Source organism: Lathamus discolor, chromosome 3 (genome assembly GCF_037157495.1).
Source record: "Lathamus discolor isolate bLatDis1 chromosome 3, bLatDis1.hap1, whole genome shotgun sequence".
Classification (NCBI taxonomy): Eukaryota; Metazoa; Chordata; class Aves; order Psittaciformes; family Psittacidae; genus Lathamus; species Lathamus discolor.
Window position 1 is genome coordinate 89,690,561 of NC_088886.1, and position 27,409 is coordinate 89,717,969.

The window sequence follows — 27,409 nt, forward strand, 5'->3', positions numbered from 1 at the left end:
TATCCACTTATTATTTATGCCACTTTGCTTCTTTTTGGACAAGCATTATCATTACTATTAATTACACATACTGCAGTAATGCCCAACGGCTCTTTCTAAATGAAGCTGGCACTTAGTTCTATCAGCGCAAGTTAATGACATTCATTACAGCTTGACTTTACCTTCCAGTCTGCATGTATAGCTCTCATCTGCACATCCTTCTACAATGTATGCCACAAAGGAGCAAGTTCGGCACCCATAACTTTCCTGTCTGAGCCTGTATTTCATGGTATGTTTAAGTTTATTCTACCTCTAGGTCAGCCCAAATCTGCCGGCACTAACACAAAAGAGTGTCTTTAACAGTCTTTGACCTGTTATAGACTCAGCTAAATGCACCACTCAAATATGCTAGCTCTAACAGTATTACAGTTTTAACTTCTTCCCAAGGTTTCATACAGGTTAAGCAGACAAGCGCATACATTAACAGCTACAACCCTTGAAGACAACAGGGTGTTCTTCACTGATCTAAAAAATTAGTAACTCTAAGACCATCAGCTGCTGGCAACAGGACGACTACGTTCAGCCACACCATCCCCCTGCCTGTCTTTATTAAATATTAAGTAAGGTGGACTCCAGCTGTAAATACCAAGGAAATGACTTAAGTATTCTGACAGCTAAGTTCCTTCATTTATTAGAAGACAACCATCTTTGGACAATTTATTTTTCTTCTTTTAAAATAATAATAAAAAAGGACTAATTCTCTGTGCTAGAGATACAATATGCTTAACAGTAACTCTTCTGATTTCTCTCCTATTCAGTCCTTTGGTGAAAGTAAATATCAGCTGCTGCTTGAATAATATTTCATCTGTGGATTGGCTATAGGGAAAAAAATACCTTAATACATTATTTATTCAGGATCATATTATGAAGCTTCCTGTATGTCTCCACAGGAAAATAAATTTTAAGGAAAATACTTAGGAAACCTACAAAAGGAAAAAGATTAAATATATTTTGAAAATCTGTATGAATGATTAAACTGTATATTCCACATACACACACACACACATGCCCCTCTCTCTCTGGCTGGCCTGTGGTGTTTTAGTGATTTCTTTACTTGCAGTTTCTTAAAAAAATAATTTAAGAATTGTTAAGAACAACAACAAAAAAAAAAAAAACAACAGCACCACCACAACCAACACCGCCCACAACACAAAACTTGGTAAACAAGATGAACTAAGATTTGCCTTCCAACTTAAGTAGCTTTCCTCTACTTCTGCTGACATTCCTACCTAACACTTCTTTCCCTACTAAAAAAAAAAAGCGTAACTAGAGTTTTAAAGGCAGCAATAACACAACTACTTGACCAACAGGTTACAATAAAGCCAATACTTGTTTATGGCCTCAGCAAGATTTCGTGAATGCTCTTTCCCTGGCAGTATTACAGGCCAGGCTGGACAGAGCCTTGGGTGACATGGTCTAATGTTAGGCATCCCTGCCCATGGGTAGGGGGGTTGGAACTAGATGATCTTAAGGTCTTTTCCAACCCTAACCATTCTGTGATTCTATATTCAGCTGGCACAGAAACATAACTTAAATACTAAAACCAATGGAGTCTGATTAGAAAAATGACCTTTACAACCAGCCTGTAGAGCAGCTGGGTGCTGGGAAAGATTCCTTTGAAGAAAACACTGGCAGCTGAAACTTCCTAGAAAGCATAGGAGCCTTTAGCTTCTCAGAGTTCAGTGCATCCAAGAAAATGGGCTAGTAAAAGGGACAAGCCTAGGATGAGAACAAACAAACATGGGGCTTAATAACCCAACCGACTTTTGTCTTTGCTCCTCCATCTCAGACCTCTGTCAGGTTGCATAGCTAAAGGTGGTGCTGCGAAGATAGATTCCAACCCTAGCACTAAGGAATTTGTCTTAAAAGATCAGGCTGGCATCCTGACAGTATAGAATAGCAACCACCTGATTTTTGACAGCTTTTCAACATTGAAAGTACACAAAAAATACAATGTGACTCCTTCAGAAGAAAGGAGATTGTTTTTCTCATTAGTTATATTCTATCCACTTGTATCATTTTCTACTCATCTACAAAAATACCCATAAAGAACAAAGGAGGAAACTGATGAGGACACAAGCTCAACAAGACTCAACAACAGAAAGAGCATGCTTACATGCTCTCACAGAACTTCGTAAGAGTGCTGGGCTTTTCCTGGTTGCGTCTTTGTCGAAACCAACGTTGAATGCTGCGTACATCCCAGTCCAGCTGCTTGGAGAGGCCCTCCAGCCTCTTCTCATCTGGATGCTACAGAACAGAGAAGGATAAACATTATGTCTTTACCCAACTGAAGTGAACCACTGTAACTGCTTCTTGATGTCTTACAAGCTGCCTGTCAGACACATGGATACATAGAAATAAAATTACTGTCACAGATATTTCTGCTTACAGATCCACATCAAAATAAGTTTACAGTGACTATTATTAATCTAGGACATACGCTATAATATTGCAGGCAGGTTATTACTATTAAGAAACTTAAGGAGGAAAATGGCATGAAATCTTGCTTGAAACTGGGAAAATGATGAGAAGTAGGGATTGAATGCCATGCATTTCTCAGACAGTGGGGCTTTGAAACATCACCCTACCCCGCCGCAGGCCACACGCTATAGCCTGCATCCCCCTGCATCAGGATCTTTGTCCTATAGACTGTTGCAGTAATGAAGACTATTTGACAGACATGGAAAGAAGATATATCCCATGTTTGTACATGTTCATGTAAAAAAAAAAAAAAATGAGGTCATTAAACAAAGTAGCAACTTCAAAAGGAAAATCACCTTGACAACAGGGAGAAATATTGTTTTTTTTTTTTTCCCTGTAAAATTTGCTACACACAATTATTCTCCAAAGCAGCAAATGTGGAACTCTCATTCTGTTAGAGTGGCTGTAAACCAGTGCAGATGTAAGGCAAAAGGCTATAGTCTGAACAGTATATGGAAAGGAGCAGTACAGGCCACACTTCCAATCACTCAGCAATTCTACACATACAGTACTGCATGAGGACTACTTATCTATTTTCTCCTGATCACATTATTTTTTTTAAGGAAACAGAAGCTTTTGGACAATTTGTTTTCTGGAGTTTCAGCTTTATTTCTGCAAGCCAGTTACATACACTGAATGAGATACAAGAGCTGCCATTATAAAGACTCTTTTGAGCGTTCCAAGAGGTAAAACAGCAGAGCTTTTGTCAGGCTGAAGATTCATCTATCGGCTTCCAGGAAAAGACAGGAAGGAAAGGAAATGGAAGGGAAGGGATGACAGAAGGGTAAAATATTTGCCATCCATCTCAGGAAAAAAAAAAAAAAAAAAAAAAAAAAAAAAAAGGTTTTCTCATCAACCCAAAGTAGCCACTATTTTACCAATGAAAGGTTAAGAAAAACCATTCTCTGTAACTTTAGAAAAATCTAGTCAGAGTTTGACTAGAGAGAACTGTTGCATGTGACTCAAAAAAAGACAGCTAGGTAAATCAGGCGGTTTCCTTGAGAGCAGCTACAGCCCTACCAAAACCTCAAAGGAAAGCAGATACTTTCTTTGGGAGTGCTTTGCACTTGTCCCCATGCACTGGGTGCTGGGAACTGTGTGCCATCTCCTAACATGACTCTCAGACTTTCGTTAGATCACTTCACACACCCAGACCCTGTGTTGGACTAGCAGATTCTGCGAGGAAAAATATATTTAGATAAATAAACAAATATCCCATTTGTTCTTCCTTTAGCTGAGTATGGGCCAGAGCACATGTGTTGCAGCTTTTAGAAACAAGGTATGTATGCTTCTCTCCCTGAAAACAGGACATAAACCACAAGTGCCACGGTGATCTCAGAATAGAGTAGGAGACAGCACATTTCACTGTTTCTGACACTGAACCCAACTTTGCCTATGACTTTAATACTCTCTGAAGTTTAGGCTGATGCCTTTGCTGTGGTGTGCTCAGTTGTAGTCTGAAGCCGAGGTGGCACTGGGAAGTTCCTGCAGAACTTCATCCTTCTGGCCTCCACAGGCCTTAACGCTACAAAATGACCACTGACCACTGGGGTTTTCACTGTTCCTACTGACCATTGGGGTCTTCAGGACATCTCATCACTTCACTGTTATGGAAAATCTCAGGATGCTGCAGAAGCATGGACAGAGTTTTAGATGAGATGTCATACAGTGAGAGTTACAGAGACAGAGACAGCAGCAGCGGGCAAACACCTGTACTGTGCAAAAAAGTCTGCAAGCTTCAAAACATTATTTTTTCAGATTCCCTCTGCTTTTCTACCACTCCATCTCTCCAAATTTCAAAGGACATTCATGACAACATAAACAGCTAGGACACCAGCAAGCCACCAGCATCCTGTGCTCAGGCAGCTTCCCTAGAAGGAGTAGCTTTGAAATTTCATGGAAAACAGTAAGGCAAATCTTACTGACTCACAATTCTCTTTCTTTACTTACAGGAGAAACAAAAACAACAACAACAACTATTAAAAAAAACCCAACAAAAAACCACCAAAAAACAACACCCCAAAACCAAACAAAATCAAACCCAACCAAAACTACACAAAACCATCAAAAAACACAGACTCATTTATTTTTTTTTTAATTTCTAAAAGATAAACAGCAAAACCAAGTAGGTGGCCATATGGCACCTACACAGTATAACAACTTCGTTTTATTTAAAAGCTTACAGGAAACATCACGAAGGGATGCACAACTGCTCCAACTGGCATACAACAACAACCTTGACATTTCCATGGTCTCATTTTAGCTGTAAAAATGCAGCACTACATTTAGCAGTTAGCTTTGTTTTATTCAGCTATGGTTTATAGTGCTGTATCCAATTTTATAAGGTAAATATTACAATTAAATACTCTACCTTTGTAATAGCTGTGAAAACTTTTTCCAGAATAGCATTAGGTTGAGCTTTCTGTGGTCCGTTGGCTTGGACTTTAAGGCCTAAGGCACACGGTTTAGCAATGAACCTGTGAAAAACAGAAGAATGAAAAAAGGAAATAAGCTAAATCCTTCAGTTATTTACTCCATTACTGTTATCAATCAATGATGTGCGGTAAACACGCAAATATTATAACCCAGCCAACAAAAACAATACTTAGCCTTACAGCTCAAAAGCAGGCTCATACACACAATTTCATCACAAAGCAAGTAACATCACTTTGAAGGATAAAAGAAAATCTGTGGAGCACATGAAACACAGGATTTTCTTTCATGTTGTAAAAGAGAAAAGACAGAACAAAAGCATGAGACAAATGCCTCCTAAAGAAGCACCAACTAATCAGAAGAGCAGGGCAGCTTGCAGAGATGAAGAACATGTAATATTCTCCACACAGAGCCTTTTTCATAAATTGGTTTCCAGAGTAGCTACTGCCTTGGGACTCCTTTTGCACAGTGGAAATTCAAACCAAATCCTTAAAGGCAGTAAGCACTTAAGCTGCCCAGTCAATACAATTTTCTAAACGATAAAGTGTAAACGGTGTTGAGCCATGCCTCAGAGACTTTGCTCTTCCTCCAAACTCTTCTGCTAAAATGTGAAGCTGTCACAGATCCAAACACTCATCCATAAATTCATCCAGTTTATAAACTGGATGTCTCTGGTACATTTTAGAGATGAATTGCATAGCTTACATTACAGACACCCAAAGACCATTCTGGTTTCATATTTATCCAGCTGAATGACCACAGGTTCTTAAAAATCATGGAATTCTTACCTGCATGCAAACCCCATTTTAAGTACTGTTTTAAGCTACAACTGCTGTTTCTGCTATGTTTAAGACAGCACACTTGATTAAAGAGAATTAAGTCCTAAGCAATGTCACAGTGGTTACAGCAATAGCATTTGGTAAAGAAAAACAGACGATGCCAGACCACCCTGTTTTTCCAAGGAAGAATTCTTGGTACATTGATACCAATGAAAGCCAATTCTAAGGCCTGCAATAATTTTTGGTGACTATTTGCGAGGCAGGTGGGAAGTCATATATCCAGACACATGCAGTGTATCAGTAAACTTGTTATTTGATCCTTGTATGTTACAAGAGAACAAAAAACCAATTTATTACTTATTCGTTTGCAATCTGGATCGGCAGTAGGTTGCAACTGTACTGCTAGCTCCATAGCATCAACCGAACCAATGGCACTGCACAAAGTATAAATTCCCTGGCTTTAGTGTTAAGAGCTTTGGCGATACCAGTTTCACTGAGAAACGTGAGAAGAAAGCAGTCCAGTTTTCTGCTCAAGAAACAGAAGCATGTAAGTTCTGTACATGTTATATGTACATACACTGTAATCTAGCCACACTGGAAATTTGGGTGTACAAGGTGACAAAAGAAGCAAGAATTGTGTCGTCTGTTTGAACACGGACATAACCATACTGGCCATTGCTGTTAGGTGATAATCAAAAGGTAGCTGAATAAGCTAACAAAATGCTTGTGGAGTTTGATTTCAGAAATTTTGTTTTTAATTCTAAGAAGTTGTAAAACACTTCTAGTCATGTAACAGAGGGGCTGAGATTCTTAGCATCTATGTTGATGTTTTGTACCAGAAAGCTGAAAAACATTCAAAAGTTCCAGTCTTCACTACTGAAGAAATTAAATTTCCTGAAGAAAAGCAATAGAGCCAAAGAGTGGAGCCGAAGTCAGACATTACAGTGGATGTCAACCAGTGTTCAAGTTAATTTTACAAAGCGTTACAGGAAACACTTAAAAGTAGAGACACAGCAGAGGAGTGCTGTAGGTAGAACAAATAAAAGAAATTAAAGACAACTTTATCAGCTTCATGCATTCAAGGAAGAACCCAAGCTCAGCCTTAACCACCACCAGCAAGATCAAGAAACATTTGCTAAATAGACAGAAAATAAAAATTGTTTCACATGGATTTTCTGAGCACGTGCAAAGTCAGTCTCCTCTGAAGTAAGACTTGATTTGGGAATTTTGCTTGTTTATAGGGTATGTTTTTTTTGGTTTGGTTGGTTCTGGGTTTTGGGGTTTTCTGGGGTTTTGTGTGTGGGGTGTTTTTGCTCGGTTTTAAATGCCTGTATCTTTCAACTGCTGTTTTGTTTTTCTCCTTCTGCCACGTGAAAGAATGAGAGCACCATGCTACAGCTCCAATAGAAAGGCAGTTCCCTAAACATGCCAATTTAAAAGAAAAGAAAAATAATTTGGTAAAGTCAAAATCAGATTAAAAAGTCCAAGTTAGAAAAATTCCACAAGGAACAATTCCAACAAGCTTCATGCTGAGCTGATCTTCATTTAAATCTAAGCAAATCATTTAAGTTTGCTTAAATGTCATTCTTAAAATTACATGTGTCACTAATGAATAGCCTAGATAAATCCAGGACAAAGCACAGCATTTGCCTAGATTTTAAAGACAGAAGAGAATTGTTATATCGATATTATACTCATTACCTAAATCAAAATACATTTTCTGCTTCTGGTATTTACTTAACAACGATAGAATTTTTTTTTTCTTCCTTTGCTGCTTATGTTTTTCACGTGCACTGGAGGAATGGGCACACGTCCACAAGGACAGCAAAGCACAGTAAGTACACGTACAGGGAACGCAGTTGCAAGACACAGGATGATCTTGGCCAGCTGCGTCAGGGAGGAAAGGACAGGGAAAGCTTAAAAAAACCCACAAAGGTCTGGTATGCTTTCGTGATAAGCTACTGATACGCTTTTGTGGTCTTCCTCCACATCTGAAAAAAGCTTTTAAAAAAATTCCCTCAGGTGATTCTTAATTCCTATTAGGACATTCAAGAGAAATAAAGCAATTTCAACAGAAACCTTTTATATGCCTGCAATACTGAGCAGGTCTGAACACCAACTCAGGTGTGCAAAACCCAAGTCCACAATTGCCTTTGGTGGAACTGGTAAAATTTAAGAGATATTTTTTACTTTTCATACAAAAACTTAATAAATTCAAGCTATATTTTGAATATAAAAATTGTTTCTCAAGGTTAAAAAATAACTTTAAAGTAGAATTCAATCAATAGGCTCCCAAATGTCACACTAGGTGTCATAAAAAGCATCATTGACATAATTCTCACCAACAGTTTTCCATAATAAACAGATTCATAAGTAAACAAAACAGAATTAATGCTTGATACATGCATAAACTATGAGCATTTTGCCAAATGTTGCACTTCTTAAAAGCACTATTCATTTTTTCCATTTCTGTTAATGCTGTGCAATTCAATTCCCTAAGCAGTCTTACTGAAACCCACGGGACTATTTATTGCATAAGGTACTGCAATTAAGAGAGAATAATGTTTGTGAAAGAGTAAAGAGAGCAGAATTTAATATATTGCCAGCTTTTCTCTTTAAAACACTTAAATCTGAACAAAGCCACACCAGTATTTATTTTTTTTTCAGTGGATTCCAATACAGCTGAATTGAAAGCTGGTATTCAATTACACAAGAATTAAGGAAAAGCACTTTCTGCTGAACGCAGCCTCATCTATTCTGGATCTAGAAACAAAAGACTAACATAAAAAAGGGAATTAAACTCAGAATTTAAGAACCTTTTTAAAGGCAGCTTCTTCATTCACAGTCTAAAGCCACATTTAAAAACAAAACCAATCCAAAGAGGCCACAGCCAGCCAGTTCAGGCAACATGGGTTACTGCAGAACACTGGAGTGGGAAGCACTCTGCCTCCTCAGGCCCATAAATACTGCCCCCTCTGCCTGCAGACAAACATCTCTTGAGTGTTCCATGCCCCCTGAAGGCAGCTGGTAGTTTGCATTCTGGATCGTGTCTGTTTTTTCTCAAATCTATTATTTACAACAGCGACAGCTTGACCTTACACTCCACCTCAAACTCAGAGGTCAGCTTCTCCCCTACAAAGGGGTCAAGAAACCCTTTACAAAATGATCCTCCAACTCCCCTACAGCATTAAAAGAAGCACTATTTCATCAGAAGTATGTAAATTTGTTCACGAACAAGCACCATTTTGGGTTTCTCACTTATCCTTTAACAAACGCCAACTAGACAAAGACAGTGGCTATTACAACAGATGGCAGGCAGAAAAAGAATAAAATAAAAACAAAACCCAAACCCACAAAAGCAAGCCAACAACCAAAAAAACCCCAAACCATACCAAACCCCACCACCAGCACCATCACAACAACAAAAGAAAGAAATTAAAAATTGTGGGGGTGGAGGAAGGTATTAAGTGATCACAGCAGATGCTGTGCTGCATAGAGGGAGAGGAGGATACCCCATGGCCATCAGCCCTGGCAAAAACAAAGCCCCAAACCTGCAGACTCTTCAGAAGCCACTCCCAATACCCCACACTAGATGCCTAATTCCTCACATTCATAAAATTACAGCTTAAAATATGCTGGCTCCACTTCCTGGGAACTCCACACCCTGTGAAAGTTTCTCTTTAGAAACATGAATGGGTCAGATCTGCTGTAAGCACAAACCATCGTGGGCACATAACTGCAGTATCACTGATTAAATAGCCTTTAATAAAAGAGCAAGGAAAATGCCCCCTCTAACTCATAGAGCACTTTCTGTTCTCCTTTAATGGCTATTTGAACCTTACTAATTAATTACCATGTAACCTTTTACTTTACTGCTTTTCATCTTGACAAACTACATAATTTTAATCCTGGAATTAACTAGAAATGGTAGTGTTGACCCTCAATAATCCTTGGAGGCTGATGTTTATTAGCACTAGCAAATTCTGCGTTAAAGAAATATTTTTTCAAAGTATTGCATTAAGGAGGAAGAGATAATCTTTGCATCTTTTAAATTTTGGTCAGAAACTAATACATAGCAACTCCTTAGTCATCTGGGGCACTGGAAATATGGGCACTCTTATGTCACATGAATGTGGCATTTCCATACCAGCAAGTCATCTTCCATTTCTGAGCTGACCACAGCGGATGCCCTTTAGCAAATCCATGCCTGAGTTTCCCAGCAGCTCTGCAAATGCTCAAACACCACAGAGCCCACTACAGGTACATAGGAATTACAGGGTTTTTAAGAGCTTAAAAGGTCTGCAAGAATTAAGGTTTTCCAAACAGGGCCAAACAAACCGAAACCACAAGACCATTAAGCTAACAGGGCTGATGAATATTTGATTCATGTAATTAAATATGCCCTATTTTTGTTCTTCCATGTAAGGGGAGATATAAAGAAAATACTCAATGGTCTATTCTAAACCTCCACTTTAAAAACTATCAGTCTTAAAGTAACTGACAATGTTAGCTGGCAAGTGCTACACATTAACCAGTTCAAAGCAGGTTTGGATTCCTTCCCATGCCCTTTGAAGTGATAAAATTATACTACTTTGCAATGCTTATTTGTCAAATGTTTCTGCTTTATTTAGAAGCTCACTTCATTTCACCAACATTTCTTCTAGAAGTAGAGAGCAAGAATCCAGAAACTGAAAATCATAAACCTTTCTCCACTTTTACTGCGGTAAATAAGTAAAGGAAAAAAGAGAAATCAATCCCGCAAAACAACACACCAAACCCCACAACTACCTCCCCCTCTTTCAAACTGAAACCCCACAAGCTGGTAAGAAAGGGCCTCAGGAATGGGAAACAATAGACTGAATGAACAAAAATCTGTTACAAATTCCCCACCACCACTGCAGGAGGAGAACAACTTATTATCTGATCCTTGACTTTCCTATACTGTCCTTATTTAATCTGCAGTAAAAGCGATTGAACTTATGTCCGATTATTTTTACAAAAGGATAAGGACAAGACTATCCATTCAAGGTAACCTAAATCAAAACAACGTTCTTTAACTTCGATGAAAAAGAGTGTTTTACACTTCCATGTTTAAAGCTGGCATACCTAAAGTAAATCACCACCACGAGAGACAGAGGTGCAAGAAGTCTTACGCAACCCCACACCCAGGAATAATGGCCAACAAAATAAGCTTAGATTCATTTTTTGTTTAATTTATGGATTTCCTCTGTCAGATTTAACACACTGCCCTGCCATTCACATGCAATATATTTTAAATGTGGTTGTATATCAAGGTTTCTGAAATCTACTGATTTTATAAAGTAAAACTTTCGAACTACGTTCACTGAGACAAGTACCCTGTCTGCACCTTGACCTTAAACATCTCCTGAGGGTTGCAAGCAAACACTAAATTCATTTCAGTTTCTACCTTGTTACTATAATTTCTTAGTTTTGCATCAACCTTCTTGTTTCTCTTGAGTCTTGTTAAAGCAATGATTTTTTCTGTCTAGGGGTAACACATTTTAATGGCTAACAGGCTGTGTAAAATCTTCTCCCCACAAATTAGAAAACCTTTTTTCCTTTACATGTTTCAAGCACAGAAAGCTTCTTCCCCCCACTTAACTGTATTTTGTGGTCAAATTCAATATGGAAGCCCACCCACAAATTTTCAAGAGAGAAAAGCTAAGCTAGTGCATATTTCACACATTTTAAAACATGTTTGTTGGTCACAGCTTGAATCCTTTTGTCTTTCATTTTTATCAAAAGTAGGTCATATTATGGAGCAACAGACAGGACTAATGGCTTCTTAGTACAGCCCAAAACTAAAGAAGCCCATACATCCCCTAACCAACAATCTATTTTCCAGGAAGATAAATCAGTCTTGCAAAAAGCATCTCCATAAAATCACCCTGGAGACTGCTCCTACATGATTTGTGCTAACAGATTAAAAATTTCATGAAGCCATCAGGCAGAACCCTAGCTACAAAGTCCCCATAAGCACAGATAATATGCATTTTTGCTTTAGCTTTTCATGTCCACAAAGACATTTGAGTTAACTGCTTGCCGATGCACAATGAGAGTTTGAATCTTCCCTTCCTGTGCTAGTAATGCATCTACATGGAGAAATCTGAGAAAACTATGGTGAATGTGAAGTGTACAGAGCATCTGAGTCATCTCCAAGTATAACAAACTCTAGTTTGAGCTAAGTGGTATACTCTGATTACATACATACAGCATCTTTATGAACCTGGTAAAAAAGTCTCACCTGGACACAGGCATAGTAAAGTGATGCTTGCATTAAAGATTACTCGTGTTGTTACCATGAGCCAACTGCAAGCTCAGTAACAAAACAAATCAAAGACAAACCCATAAAAACCCCACAAAACCCACCAAAACCAACAAAAGCGAGCAAGCTATTCCTGCAAATTGAATGTGCTTGTCAAATCTCACTGTTTCCTATCAGTATATTTACAAATACCAGGGAATGCGGTTAAACCAGCACAAATCCCTCTCTGTGCTGAAGAGACACCCAAATCTCTTTCGAAGAGTCTGGCTCCCTTTTTGAAAGACTGATGCAGAACAAATTTTCCCAGCTCATCTACTTCATGGTCTCTAAACAGAGATTGGTCCAGGGATTTATGATTACAATTGTCTAACTTGTTGGACATTGCTTGCTGGTTTTAAACAGAAACAATCTAAATTTGCTCTAGCTACAACGATGACTGAAAGCAGAAGAGGCTTGTTTCTAAGCAGATGCTCAACAGATTTACTGCCATGGCACACAAAAACAGTTGCTGAATTTGTTTTGTTATCTTTGTATAGCTGACCTACTTAATTCAGATATTACTTGCATCATAATTTTTTTTTTTTTAAGGAAGAAAAATCTTAATAGTCCTAGGAAAAAATCAGTAGATAAGCTAGGGTAGTTGCTCCAGTATACCTATCCCAGCATTGATTTTGGCTTTATGTTTTCCAACACCTTCTGCTATGGAAGGCCCACCAGAATACAATGTCTGAAGCACAGGCAGGGGTCTTCACCATGTTAACCTGATCCAGTAGCTATACAGGAAAGTTAACTTCACCAAGATTTAGTAGGTCAAACAGGTCACAACTCTGACAGTGAAACCTTTTAAAAGGTAAGAAGCTGCCTGTACAAGCAAGAGGCCCAGCACATGATTGAGTAAGTCAGCAAGAACCTTCTGCTGAGGAGCAGCACAAGCACTGCCTCAGAGGGCAGTGTACAGGAGAGCTCAAATGTGACCCTTTCAAGGGGACCTATTCCAAACCCTCTCAAAATGACTTCAGAAAAGCACACATCTGCACCTGAGATGTCCAGTACTCTTCCTTCTCCTGCTGTTAGAGAGATGAACTTGTAGGCTTAAATTAAAGGTTTAAACTAACAATAGAGTGTGTGACCTTAAGCTAACATAGTAAAATAAAGCAAGCTGCTCTTAATTACTGACACATAGGGAATAAGGGATGTCTGGCTGATGGGGAAAAGAACATCATGGGACTGGTAACAACTAAGGAGGCAGTAAGTAAAACCAAGGATGCTAACCTTCAAGATAAGAGAGACTGGAACAGAACAAATGCAAGGACATACCAACTACTAACTCTGTACTACCTTGCTAGCATGTGCAAGCACTAAGGTCACTAAGCAAACATAGTAAGGAAGACTATCAGTGACCACCAGAGACTCCCACTCAGCAAGAAAACACATGCATAATTAGAATGCAGGTACTATAATTAGTTCCTGGGAATCTCATGAATATGTAAATAATTTCCTGGAAAAAAAAAACCAACCACTAAATATGCATGAGTATGCTAAATATATAGCTGCTGCCGGCAAGCAATGGGTGTGCTCATCTTTGCAAAACTATTCACATGTGCACCCAGTGCTGCAATAAAGAATGACTGCTTCCTAAAACTCCAAATCGAGTCTTAAGAGTTTCTCCAACCAACTTTTGCAATAACAAATTGGTCATTATTTTCACCCCAGCATCATTATCCCATACCTCCCACCAAATTATACAAACTAAGCACTATACTGTGGAACCCATATGTTTCTAAAACTAAAAGCTAAGCAGCTTGCAAGAATATTCAGCTTTCTGAATTAGTGACCTTTTCTCTTTCTTTGGCTCAAACTATTAGACAGCATTTACACTCACTAGAGGGGGGAAAAAGATTGCTGGAAAATCAGTACTTTGGGTTTTGGGGGAGGTTGTATTATTTTTTGTTGCTGGCTATTTTTTTGAGTGTGTGATTTGGGGTTTTCTTCATTGTTGCTGGGTTTTGTGTTGTTCTTCCCCAAGGTTTCGGAAGCTTCTTGTTAATGTTTTGACCCGAGAAACCTTCCCAACAAGCAAACATGTTTTTTGACCTCATCATTCTACAAAGTTTCACTAAAAGACTTCGAAAAAACACAAAACCTACCAACCAAAAAACAACCCAAAACCCAGCCCACACATTGATCACCAATGTCCTGCTATTTCCTAAATACGGAGCTGGGAAACTATTTGAAATCCTCCCTAACAAATGGTATTGCTCATCCCTCATAATAAAAATCGAAGTACATGTCAAAGTGGCACTAGAAAATGCATCTACTACAATACTTGGACCTCAGGGAATGTGTCCGGCAGCAGCCTGCAGTGCTGCTGAGGGCTGGTGGCACTAATGGTGTAGAATGAGAAACTGTTCACCTAAGGCAAGGGAACGCAACCCAGTACTTTACTGAGTGCAGGTATTTTCTGGGATCTAGCATGGGCAGAGTCCTAGAGATCAGTGGTGGCAGAAGCAGATGCGTCACTACACATGGGCTCTGCTGGGCTTGCTCCATCAGCCAGGCACCCCTCCGGAATACCAGTGGCTAGTACTCAAATACTGCCACAGACCCTGCAATGCTCCAGTGCCACTCCCATGCATTTTTCTACCTTTCAACATGAAATATACTTTCCTTTAATATATTAAACATGGATATAAAAAGCATGCTAAAGAACAGCACTACAGCTGTAACACTTCATGCAATGGCAGTACTGACATGTGCACACATAAAAACTGTATAAAACTGTTCCATCTCTGCTTGCAAGAGCATGCTTCACCTTCAAAAAGGTTTTAGTAATTTTTCAGCTGGAAACAAAGTGCCCTATAAATTCAGCATATTGTAGTAGCAAAACAGCATTCAGCATCAATGTCATGAAAGTGAAAAAAGATTTTATACAGATCAGTTTGGGGACGATTTGGTCACAGTAATCTGCTTGGGGGCAATAAGGGACTCAAGGGCTTCCATCCAAGAGTACTTTCATGTAATAGAAAGCTTTCACTTAATACTTAACAGTTTGTGAAAGGTAGGTGTGATCAAAAAAAGATTTAGTAGCTGTACTTCAGCTTGCAGGTTTACCACTTAGTGCAGTTCTAACACAGACTGTTTTAAGTCAATAAAACAAATTATCCTCATTACTCAACAGCAGTATTATTAAATGCTTTGTCCTACAGAGTTACTCTTCAGGAACTTGACTGATACGACTGACTCATACCATTCAATTACTGTAATTTTTTAATTTTTTTTTTGCAGATGGATTTCTCCAAAATTCATACTGCCCTGCTATTTTTTATTTTGACTGAAGATACATATCTACAAGTTACACCTCCCCATTGCGCAAGGTCAAAAATTCTCCCTTTTTCCTGAGATTTTGCTTCAATCACAAACCCCACAACCAGTAACATCTGTTTGGCTTGAGCTACCTTTGCACACCTAGCAGCCCCTGTCACAGGCTGCCAGTCAGACTCCACTGATCACAGCCCCAGTATCAGCCCCCATTCACATATTCTGCTAAACACCATTGTCTCACTGTAAACCTACTTAATCCTTTCTCTCACAAGTGAAAAGATTAGGAAGGAGTTTATCTCAAGCTGCAGTTTAGTTTATAACAGGACTGACTGCAGCACAGGGTGTTCAGGCACCAATATGGTAATACCCCAGTGAAGAATCTACCAGCAGCACTCCAGCTGTTTCTCCATTTAGTAAGTTACTACACAAATGGGCCACAAACAAAACCAACAGCTTGCAAACAGCAGCAGCCATGTTTTCCAAACATGGAAGCTATTTATTTATTTATTCATTAAATATATGCATGCATAAAGTTAGAAATATTTCAGTTTCTCCTGAAACTGTGCGACCAACGAGCTGAAGCGGGAGGAATTGCATGCTCTCTCCAGAATAGCAACAAGAACTGCACAAATGTAGATAAATGTCACAAATAAATATTCTTGCAGCCAGCTGTCTAATGCTTTCTTTCTTTGTAATGCCTAAAAATAAAGAGTTTAGTCACTCCGTAACTTTCCAAGTGCAGATGAGACAGAGGGAGAAGGGAAGGGAAGGGGATATGCGCTCTCGTCCCCCACCCATCTCACACACAGTGTCTCCTCCTAGCTGCCCTCCACCAGCATCACCAAAGCTGTAGATGGCTGTATGGATGATACAATGCTGAAGATGCCACACTCACATTTTTTGCACACAATAAAATTAGGATACACAAGTCAGGGTCAGAGGTAAAATTCAGGTCTCTCAAATTCTAGCCCACTGCTAAAGATCAGTGGAGATAAAAATATTCTCCCAACTTTGAAAAAGCTGAAGCTTAGGGACTTTCTAGCCCAAAAAAGGCATCTCTGCATGCAGCACTCCACAAGGAGCTGCCCCTAAGTAACTTGTTGAGCCCATACAAGCTTTCAGTGCTCTGTGGCAGAGCTCCCCAGTGCAAATTCAGTGTGTGAAGATAATCATCTCCATTTTGAACTTGTCACTCAAAAATTTAATTTCTCGTCCTTTACTTCTTGCACTGGGTAAAGATGAGCAGTTATTCCTCCAAAGCATCCTTTCCATGCCACTCCTTACCCTACAGGTTTGTGCCCTGCTCCTCTCTGCTGCCTCCTAAAATAAAGAGGTGATACATCCCTGTATTTCAGCAAGTCTGGGACAGCCAAAGCAAAGAGCCAGCCACAAAACATCTGCATACGAAAAGACACATGGCCCAAAATGGGAGTAAATGCTGTGCAGAGAAAAGGGGAGGAAGACAGCATAGACAGAAAAGGCAAGATTGACAATTTAATTTGTAAATTACAGTAGGTCACCCTAATAACAATGACTCTGTTCTAGCCCACCAGGCCCTGCAGCATTAGTTTATCTTTTACTTTGGTCACATTTTCAATATGTGAACAAAAAAAAAAAAAAAAAAAAAAAAAGAATTTAAAAAAGCGGTGAGCTTGTATCTAGAATAAAGCCGTAGCAAAGGCATACCATGCACTGGCTTCTTGGCAGAGCCAGACACTTAATGCAGCTTCCAAGATGCAAAAAGAAGCTGCAGTTACCTGCTACTTGGACACAACCCAAAAGTTGCTAAGTGACTCAGAGCAACTGTCTAAAGAAGTAAAAGCCTCAGTAATTATTCTCATAAATAACACCTCTGCTCACTAGAAAGCCAGTGCTATTCCTCCACATTCCTCTTTGGTAGTTCTTAGCCTGGCCATTGATAGCTCGTCTCATCAATGTCTTCTTTTGTTCTAATTTATTCTCCTTACTCTGATGTATTTGTTACCAGGAGGCAAAATAATGAAAGTTAAAAATCCTAGTATGCACTAGAACAGCAATCAGTCCACCTGATGTTATTAGAGAAGACTGTAGCAAGTCACAGAACAGAACTGGGCAGTTAAGGAATGCCTACCTAGAAAATATTAAAAGGCGTCTGAAATGATGAGAAATTACATTGTTCACCTAGAACAGGAACTCATTAAGTTACATCAGGTTAGCATAAGTTTTTTGAAAGCCAGCAAAAGAGAAGGTGCTTTTCATGCAGTGGGAAAAAAAAAAAAAAAAAAAAAAAACACACACACAAAAAACCTCCTCAAAATGTTTCAGTCCTTGTCTGGCTCAAGGATCCCACTTTGCTGCCTTCCTCCACAGGTTCTGCAGCCAGTCCCTAAGCAAGGGCAGAAGCTGCATGACCAGCAATGCCCAAACCTCTGCCTTTCTGCTACAAGTGTGCATCTACATTTGAGCAAATGACCCAGCACAATTTATAAGCATACTCCGTTTCTGAACACTGTCATCACACTATCTGGAGAGGCACAAACTTCATGCCTTGAAAGAAGAGCACACACCACAAAGTGTTTAAATATTTGTAAGCTTCCTCTTTGTCCTCTTGAGAGTTTGGTTCCTGAACTGTGGGTGGGCTGTTATGCATACAAACCCATAGATTCAAAATCATAGGTCAGGGCTGGAAAGAACCTTAATATTAGAGAGGATTTAAGTATGTGCCTAACTTACTGACAAAGCAGCACCTCTTGTGCAAATCCTGTTTCTCCCTACATCAAGAGGTAGGACCTATTTCAGGAACTTTCCCCTCACACTAAATCTTTATTCTGGTGAAAACTGTTCCCTTTGAATAGATAATAGGTCATGGATACCTCACAGGAGGATAATCGTATTTCTGTAAGAGACTGAAAGGAGTGGTTGATTTGACTTGGAAGTTAAGCTTTTATTCAAAGAGCTAGGTCACAAAACCATCAAACCTTTTAAGATGACTTCAAGATGAAGCAATTTTCATCCTGGCTGGTAGATGTAAGTTACAAAAGATGATCATAATGGTAGTTATTCACTCTATTTTTAATATGTGTGTGAGCACATGCATAAATGTACACAGAAACACACATACATATAGAAGGCATATGTAATGGCATATATTTATATATTTGTGCATATGTAATTATGCACACTGTATATGTGTGTGTATACACAGTCAAACTTCAGCATGTCGTCAGACTACTCAAATAAAAGAACAGAGTCTTCTTTCCAGATGCTTTGCACAAACTTGTAAAAATGCCCTGTTCCTGACTGGTACAAGAATTTGGTTCCTCAGTTTGTTTCTAATTAGCTTCCAATACAAAAAGGTAAGAGATACATGTAGATATTTGGAAACCTATTTCTGAAGAAGCATGCAGACAAACTACAAAATAAATTGTTTAGCCTATTTTATCCTTAAATTAAGATTACTTAATAATATAAGGACTGTTCAAAATTTGCAGCTGGAGTTTACAGCTAGGTCCAACTAAGCTGGGACAGAGCTTCCCAAAAAAACAGCTCAGACAGACCTTTTTTGAGAGGTAGTTTCTACCTGCATTTTATGATCATTTAACACCACCCAGACTGATCAAAACATTCAACAAAGAAAAAAAAGCAACTAGTTCTCACTAGCTCCTAAGCTCTCCTGTACATAGTTTATCTTTCTATTTCAAATTAATTCTGAATTTTCTTAATGCTTTTCTGTTTGGTTGCCACCTCAGTGGGACACTTTTTCAGAAAGGCAGAGAGGCAATCTGGAAAGCAGCTGTGGCTCTGCATCCACACGAACAGAGCACGCTGCCCTCCAGATGAGCTTACCAACCCCCTATGCACCCCACTGTCTATTGAGGAGCTGGGGAAACTAGTGCCTATTGGAGTGCAGGATATACTGCAGTGTTTGAAATGCAGAACCTTTTGCCTTCTGCCTTCCATACTGAGGCTTTCCCAAAGCAAACCCCACCATCACAGGCAAACAATGAGTCTTGCACACAAAATACTCATAACACAGCTGACAGGCATCTCATTGTACTCTTAATACGCAATAAACAATTAGTGATCAGACAAAGCAGTGCAAGAACAAATCCTATTAACAAATAATGGGATTTGCTAATGGATCAACCAAACACCACTTTGGATACAACTCCATGGGCTGCTGCAGCCAGAAACAGCAGCCAGGGAAAAGAGCTGTGTGGCACAATGTGCTGATGGGCTGCACACAGGGCTACCAGCCAGCCATGGGAGCTCACCACATGAAAATAATGCTAGCGCACCAGTTTTGGCAGCAACTGAAAATGCTGTAGCATGAACCAAACCAAAGAAATCTCATATCTTGGGTATCTGTGAATCATTTACACCTTGGATCTACGAGCTTGGATCTATGTATTTTGCACGCCAAAATTTGTAAGAAACAGTTACAATCCTATTTTCTTTTAGCTCATTACAAGACTCTCTCAGTAACTTGCACACTCCAAATAACCCATATAGGACACTTGTCTGAGCTGTGATCCCTTCTAGGATTGGTATATAACTGCCTACCTCCACCAGCAGAGGTTTTAAAATAAACAAACAAATAAATTTGGGCAGGTGGGTATTTAAGGGGTCCTGACACTAACGTTTTTTCCCCAGTGGTTGATATTAGATGCCCTAAGTAGGTAAATGCTGAGAAGGTAACACAAGACATGGCTCTTTCTCTCTATAGGAGTTGGAAAAAAACAAGGAGACAAATTCTCAGTACTGAAAACTAGTCAGAACACTTATCCACCTCCAGCAGGTCACAAAACACTTGGAATATAATAGTTACTTCAAGCTTTTAAAGTAGCAAGTATTTGTTACTCTTCATTATTTCTGTTTGGGGATGCTATATGTCTTCTCATCTCCTTGGGATTATCAGTATTGTCTTGCTTATTTACTTGTTTTTAAACATGCCACAGGATGTGCTGCTTGGGATAAAAGCTTCTTCTGCACACCACAACCACCACCACATTACAGAGCAACACGACCCCGCTTTGAATTAGTTTAGTATCTTCTATTAAAATATAAAACTAGAAACTAGAAACTAATAACCGAAACTGGGAACCAACATGAGCTATAATAATGCATTCTGGAAGATCTTTACACAGCTGTAGACTGTTAGTTTTACTTTTTTAAATGGGAAGAAACATGGTTTCTAAGATTGGTCATCAAGTAATTCCTATTTAGGAGTATAACTAAAAAGTCAAAACATTCTGCCTCTAAAATAAGCTGTGACCAAGCAACGTGAGGGTGTGGCTTGAGCAAAGATGCAAATTAACCTAGCCCAACCATCAAAACCCACCCAGCAAAACTGAGACACAAACACACTACCTTGTTGGGCATCACCTCTGCCATAGGTCTTCAGGGCACGTCCCATTGCTCCAGGTACTGCAGTGAACTGAGCATTCTGTTGTGCAGAGAATTACAAGACAGCTCAGTGGAAAAAGCACAAAAGCTATTTAGCATGGTAACTAGTATAGTGGTCTGACAACTCAACAGAGGCCAACAGCCACTCACTCACCCAACTGGGTTAGAGATTAGCCATGTGTAATATTGCTGCACTTGAAACTGTGGAGTGCTGTATACTTGGCAAGAGGTGGAAGAAAGAAGAAGATGGAACAGGGTATAAAAACAACTAGGCAGGATTTATTTTGAAGACTGACCCATACAGCCTGTTTGCCCGGGCATATAGAAGCATTTATAGCCCACCATATGCACTTGGCCAGTGTGCTAAGACTCTTGCACTTCCCTGTTGCATACATGCCAAAACATTCAGCATGCATGTCAGTTAAGTATCGGCACAGTGCCTGAGCTGCAGCAAGGCTTTGCAAGCACTGAGAACACTTGGTAATTACTAACTTTGCACAGAATTATAGATCAAACTCTGCCTTCTCTTGAGAACAAATTAGACATGACATCAATATCCAGGACACATGACAAAGTATCACAGACCAAGACTGTAGCTCACTTACAGTGGCACTGGAAATGTCAGGCCAGCAGATACAGTGCCTCAGAAGGATACTTGCAGCTCCTGCAAGCAGGCACCTCCTTCCAGCTCCTGGGCTGACAGTCACTTTCTTGACATGCATGTCAGTTATTTTCCTCCAGAGAAACGTTACTGACACAACTTGGCTCCAGATGAGCATGACCACTGCCTCCACACTTACAGCCGGGAACACAGGAAAAAAACAAGTCTCCAGAATGCCCAGAACTATGGTATATCACAAATTTTACTTTAGAAGAGGAAAGAGTGATTAATTTACTCCACTGCCAAAATCAGGTTCTACCTACAGAAATATGTTTTCAGCTTCAGAGAAAAAACAGAAGGATGGAAGAAGGAGGGCTGGGGACTGCTGTTACACCAAAGTTACAGCACACAGCAGCATGCAGAAACAATCTTTTTCAAGGCCTAAAGCAAGTGAATACTGTGGACTGACACACAGAGGCCAGCTAAAGAGAGGGACAACCTTTGAGGAGTTCCCACAAAACCTACAGAACCTTTCCTGGTCCAATCACCACCTTTGCTTTACTCTTTCCCTATGACTGCAGCACCCTCCTTGACAACTGAGAGCTAGAAACTCTTGTCTTCAAGAGCCTCTCCAGCTGACAACAATCAAAACTGGAGCCACAGCCAGTGCCAGAGTGGAGATCCCAACAAACTGTAAGAAACTGCAAAGTTGCATGAAGCTGTGCTTGATGTAGCCACTGCCCACAGCACAATGAAGACAGCCTCAGCCCAGGGAGAGTATGGAGCCAAGGTATAACCAGTAAGGATGGGTTTTTACATTCTCCTGATGCAGTTTCTGCTAAATCTCAGAGCTGCTTCAGAAACAGAAGTCAGTTCCCTGGCTTTCAGTTGGGTATAATTTTCTTGTAACAGATGCAAGTGGTTCAAGAACAAAACCAGTTACTATGGAACACAGAACAGGTAAAAACCTCCATCAACAACAGAGCCCCCTGCATTACACATATAGCCACCAAATATCCCCCTTCAGATGTCTGCTGTAATGCTTATCCAGAGCATCTGGAGGGTCAAAGCACTGGTCGTGAATCCCCATGCTGTTACAGTATTTAGTACTAATCCCTGGTCCTTCTCTGCTAAATAAGGGAATAAAAATAAACAAACAAGCAAACCAAGCAAATGCCAGGACCACTTGATATAAATAGAAATAAGAAGGCAGAACTATTAGCTTAGAGATGTTGTCAGAAACTTAAAAAAAAAAAAAATAAAAAAAAAGAGACTTCCAGCCTTGCTTAGCTTTATGTGCAAAGCAGCATCACAAAGCTATGGACAAAGTGAAGAGTGATTATATTTCACATACTTCATAATACTTCAGACAGAACGAAAACCCAAGCATGTAATGTCACACAGCTACCAAATACACGAACGATAGAGGGGCAGGGCAGAAAACAGAAAACCCCACAGCAATCCAGCAGAAGTAGGTGACTTCTCTCACTTCCTCACCACACATGCACATCCCCATAACACTATACAATGATACCAAAATTTTATGTTTTAAGCTACCAAATTTGAACATTCAAAACAAATGCAGCTGTTCACGCAGGAAACAAAATAAATAAATAAATAAATAAAAGCTCTTCTAAAGAGTCAGATTTATAGCTGTATCTCTCTGCAGGGCCATGCAGATTGAAAAAACTAGGTCAAATCTTTTGCTATTCTTACTGCTATTTCTCCATGGCCCTCCTCCCCTTTAGCTTTCAGTAGTTATTGAAGAAATCAATTAATGAGAATGCAACAGACCTGTCATACAGGTCTCAAATTACTTCTGCCTTGTATGTATCGGGGGGGGTCATCTGTGCAACTGTAGATGCAAGGGGGGAAAATGAAATCATTAGTCTTTCCAATTCAAAAATCCTAATCCTAGAGCATATGTACTTCGTGCCACGGGGGTCCATTATCAGCCAAACAACGATGCATGTTTTAAAAAAATTAAAGGGGAGGGAGCAGGGCAAGAGGCAAATAAAGACAGCCTAGAAAGAGGCAAAAATAGAAGAATTGCTGTGCTTCCATTTTTGCTGCATTTGTAGCAAAACCATGATAGCATCTGCTGCTTTTAATGATATCTTGCTAGTGTATTTTCTACATCTTTGTGGTGAACAGTTTTAGAAACCTCATAAATACCTCCATTTTGACACTAGATTTCCAACAAGTAACTGCAATACCAGTTTTCATCTCTATTCATCACCATGTGTATGTTCTAAGCGATTACCTTTTAAGAAAAAGGACTTACATACTGCAATTCCTACATTCACTGTCACAAAGGCATTAAGTGTTTTTTTAAAAATCTTTCATAAAATGTAGGGACCAAGCCAGTCCGATTCAGCTTACTCATTTTTATTCATTTCTCTCCTACTGCACAGACAGAAGACATTCAGTTTATCACTAAAAATAAAAAAAAATAAAAAAGGCAAGTCTGTATCAGCTGAATTCTGAAACAAATCACTTTTGAACTCCATTTCCACCATGGGCAACATGCTGCCTGACAAGTTACTGCAAGAAGCCAAAGAAAGCAACTTCCTGACTTACTGCAGCGATGGCCAACCTAACTGGTTTGACAAGCCACATATATATCACAACCTTCATATGGTTGAATGCCACAGGATGTTATGCTGACAGCTGAAGGCTGCGGGAATGCTGGCATACCCCAGACTGGATGGGGAAACCTGTCCAGATTTTTAATGGCAAGTGCCTCCTCTAACCATGTGGCGACAGTGGTCTCAGACAGTATTCTAGCTGCAGCTTCCCCTGGAGGGAGGACTGGTGTACCCTGTTTCCAAGCAGCTAAGGGATTTCAGTGGTGGGAATGGAGTGCTGGGGCCAGGGGGTGAGGACACTGCTGCTAGGCTGGAGCGCCCTCATTCATTTGTTTTGATGGAAAATAAAAATCATTGTGGAATGTGACATTCATAGATTTGGCTGGCAAAACATACAACCAGTCTTCAGCCATTTTAGTCTGAATTAATGGAAATTGTCATAATTTCTCTTTCTGCACAGGTGTTCAGCACTATTACGGTACTAAAGCCTTTTTCTCTCACCAGTAAGCCCAGCACTATCATAGACCACCCAGAAAAGCTATTTGGAGCACAGAATATAGCTGAGCAGCAGACTACACAGAATGCATCCTAAATTCAAGAACATGCACCAGGAGCCTTTGTCTTTGATGTTTCTTATACTCTCCTCGCCTTTGGCTAAATTCCTTTGAAGCCAAGACAATGCTAAACATAACTCATCTAAATCAGCCCCATCTGGCTTTTATTTCTGAGCTGGATCTTACCTATAGCAATCACTGTTGACCTTTCAGACCTTAACTCAGCAAACCATAAACAATTATTGCCCCAATACCTTAAATAAACAGCTATGGGAAACCTGAGGAAAAGTTTTGGGCATTTATTTTTGGTTGATTGGGTTTTGTTTGCTTCATTTGGGGGGGTGGTTTTTTTTTTTTTTACAATGACACATTTAAAGGGGGGAGGCATCTTAGACCTGAACCCAGGAAAATAGTTGGAATCTGGACCAAATATAATGCAAAATACAATCTAACAAGCTCAGCTTAATATCTCCTGGATCAGAAGGTACATAGTTTTGGAGGCTGTACCTTAATGCTCAATATGTCTTCTTGAGCAGTGCTCATTCATGATGGGCTAATGAAGATCTTTTGTTTCTGTAAAAATTCAAAGCATCTTATACTAATCCTTTTAACACAGGTCAGATAGAATGGGTGTATTTACCTAAATGGTAGCTCTTTTATTTATCTTTCATTATTTAAATGAAAACTACCTCAGGATGAGAAACACAGTCTGAGATTCACAGGAGGGTTCCCCCCCCCCCCCATTCAATAGATAAATTCTACAATAATTTGATCAGCTTCATTTGCAGAAGTATTATTTCTTGCTCTACAATAAGAACTGGCATTGTTCTCCAAAGATATCTGGCAGAACAGCATTGTCAATTATGTTTGCTTTTGATATGAAACAATGTTTATTTATACTTTTAAACTACCAGCTGAAATTACAGTGTACTCAGAAATCAAGCTGGAAATTACTTTTTCCTTCATTTATTTAAAAAGCTACTCAAGCCAATGTTTTATACAATTTAACAGCAGCTCTCAAGAACACTCGGTATTGAGTAAAGAAAGCAGAAATTTTCAATTGTTTAAATTCCTTCTGTTAGATCTTTAAAGTATCTTATGACTGATATTCTAATTAGGAACTTAATAGAAGATTTCCCATGTAAATTAGGCATTTCTCAATACGGAAGCTTCTGGATTTCTTTCCTAAGCCTTAGTTATTGGGAAAACATACTACCAGTATTTGACAGAACAGTTCTTGTCCTCTATTGGGTTCTTGCCATAACAAACATCTGCTAATTCTATAAATTAATTGCTGAAAACATCTTGTGCTTCTAGACGATACACGTGATCATAGCTTTTTGGGTTACTAGAGAATATTACCATTTTCCTTCTCACTTAGGCACACATACACACACACTTCCCGCCCTTACAGTATAGCATAAAGCAAAACCAATTATTTGGCATTATTTTTTGTCATAAAATAAACCTTTAGCACTAATGAAGTCATCAGAGCAGCACACTAAGTTGACCTAGATGATTTAACCAGTACTTTTTGTACCATGATAGTTTAAGCATATGAAGGATGCCTCATCCAGCTAATTAAAAATACTTTCTGTCTTGAAATGAAGAATTCTTCTATCAGCCTTGATTTGTCAACAGCAGTTTGGCAGGCAGTTGAAACAGGCTCTTCCCATTCAAAAGCTAGAGTCCACTTTAGAGAATTCTTTGCATGTAACAATATTTCCACACAAAACACCCATCAGACTCAAATTTTACCTTTTTGCTCCGTCTTCAAGATGTCCCATTCTTTCTGACTATATTGACATCTCATGCCCACCTACGATTCTGTTCTAAGCTCCCAGTTCAGCAACCAGAAATTGGTTTTATTACCAATTTCTATTGTTTTAATACTATTTGTAACGTCTACAGATGGAAATCACCTACCCTAATGAAAGCTTTAACCAAATCTCCTGTATTTCCTTTCAGTGTTCCTGGTCTCACTGACCAACCAGGGCTCTGGCGAACAATGAGGATCCAATCTCTCACCAAGACCTGCCAGAAATGACAGCACCTACATTTTCCAACTAAACGTGAAAGATTGTTATTGAGTTAATTTGGAGAGAGTAGCAAGGGTGCTGTCTCTCTCAAACGGCAGATTTCTGGATGCCATCAGCAGGGATAAACAGACAGCAGTCTTTAATCATTTGTGGTCACATTAGCCAGCTGGCATTTCTTTTCTTTCTTATTTATAATCTGTGTTCATTAAAGATGCTGCAAGAAGGTGGGAATGGTGCCTGGGCATACTACACCCTTCCATGTGGGATGGGATGGGATTGCAATGATACAAACACTACGGTTTTCTACTGCCTACTTTAAAAAGAGTAGTGAAATTTTAATTCTTCCTCAGAATTTTCAGATCTGTCCCATGCACAGCATGAGGCAGACTAATCACACATACATCAAGTCCACTCCTTTCCTAGGAAGTGTTCTCATATACCTTTGAATTTAGAAGTGTATCTGAAGGGAACAGTTGCAAACACACATTGGTTTTGGCAAGGACAAACAAATAGGCATGCCTGGTTACACCACATTCCTCCCAGGGGCATGCACGTACAACACCGTCTGTTTTCCCCCTCACACTCTACCTTTAGTCTCACCCCTCTCCCATGCTCCAGAAAACACCTGTGTGTTTCTTCCAACTCTACTTCTTTGCCTCATTCCCACCTCTGACCCTCACCTTCTCTATTAACAATTTTTTACCTAGCAAGTACAGGAAGAATTTGGGGAGTAATTAATTCCCTAAACTTTAAATTTCAAGTAAGCAACAGAAGTGTCAAGATACTGAAGAGCAGCAGATTGTCACACCACAAGCCATGTGGCTGCTGCACTGCATCTCCACAAAAATTATTTGCATTACTCACACACATGAGGGGGTTGACTTGTCGTGATCTGTCATCTGA

At 39.5% G+C, this 27,409-nt stretch overlaps 1 protein-coding gene across 2 annotated transcripts in view; it reads right to left on the reverse strand.

Annotated features, from left to right (window-relative positions):
• The window catches only part of CERS6 (ceramide synthase 6), a 123,076-nt gene that overhangs the window by 82,363 nt on the left and 13,304 nt on the right, over positions 1–27,409 (reverse strand). For both annotated transcript variants that reach the window (XM_065670475.1, XM_065670474.1), the window contains exons 2-3: positions 4,892–4,997; positions 2,156–2,286 (exon numbers count right to left, since the gene is read on the reverse strand). In XM_065670475.1, the coding sequence (XP_065526547.1) occupies positions 2,156–2,286; positions 4,892–4,997 (237 nt within the window). The remainder of the gene's footprint in view (positions 1–2,155; positions 2,287–4,891; positions 4,998–27,409) is intronic.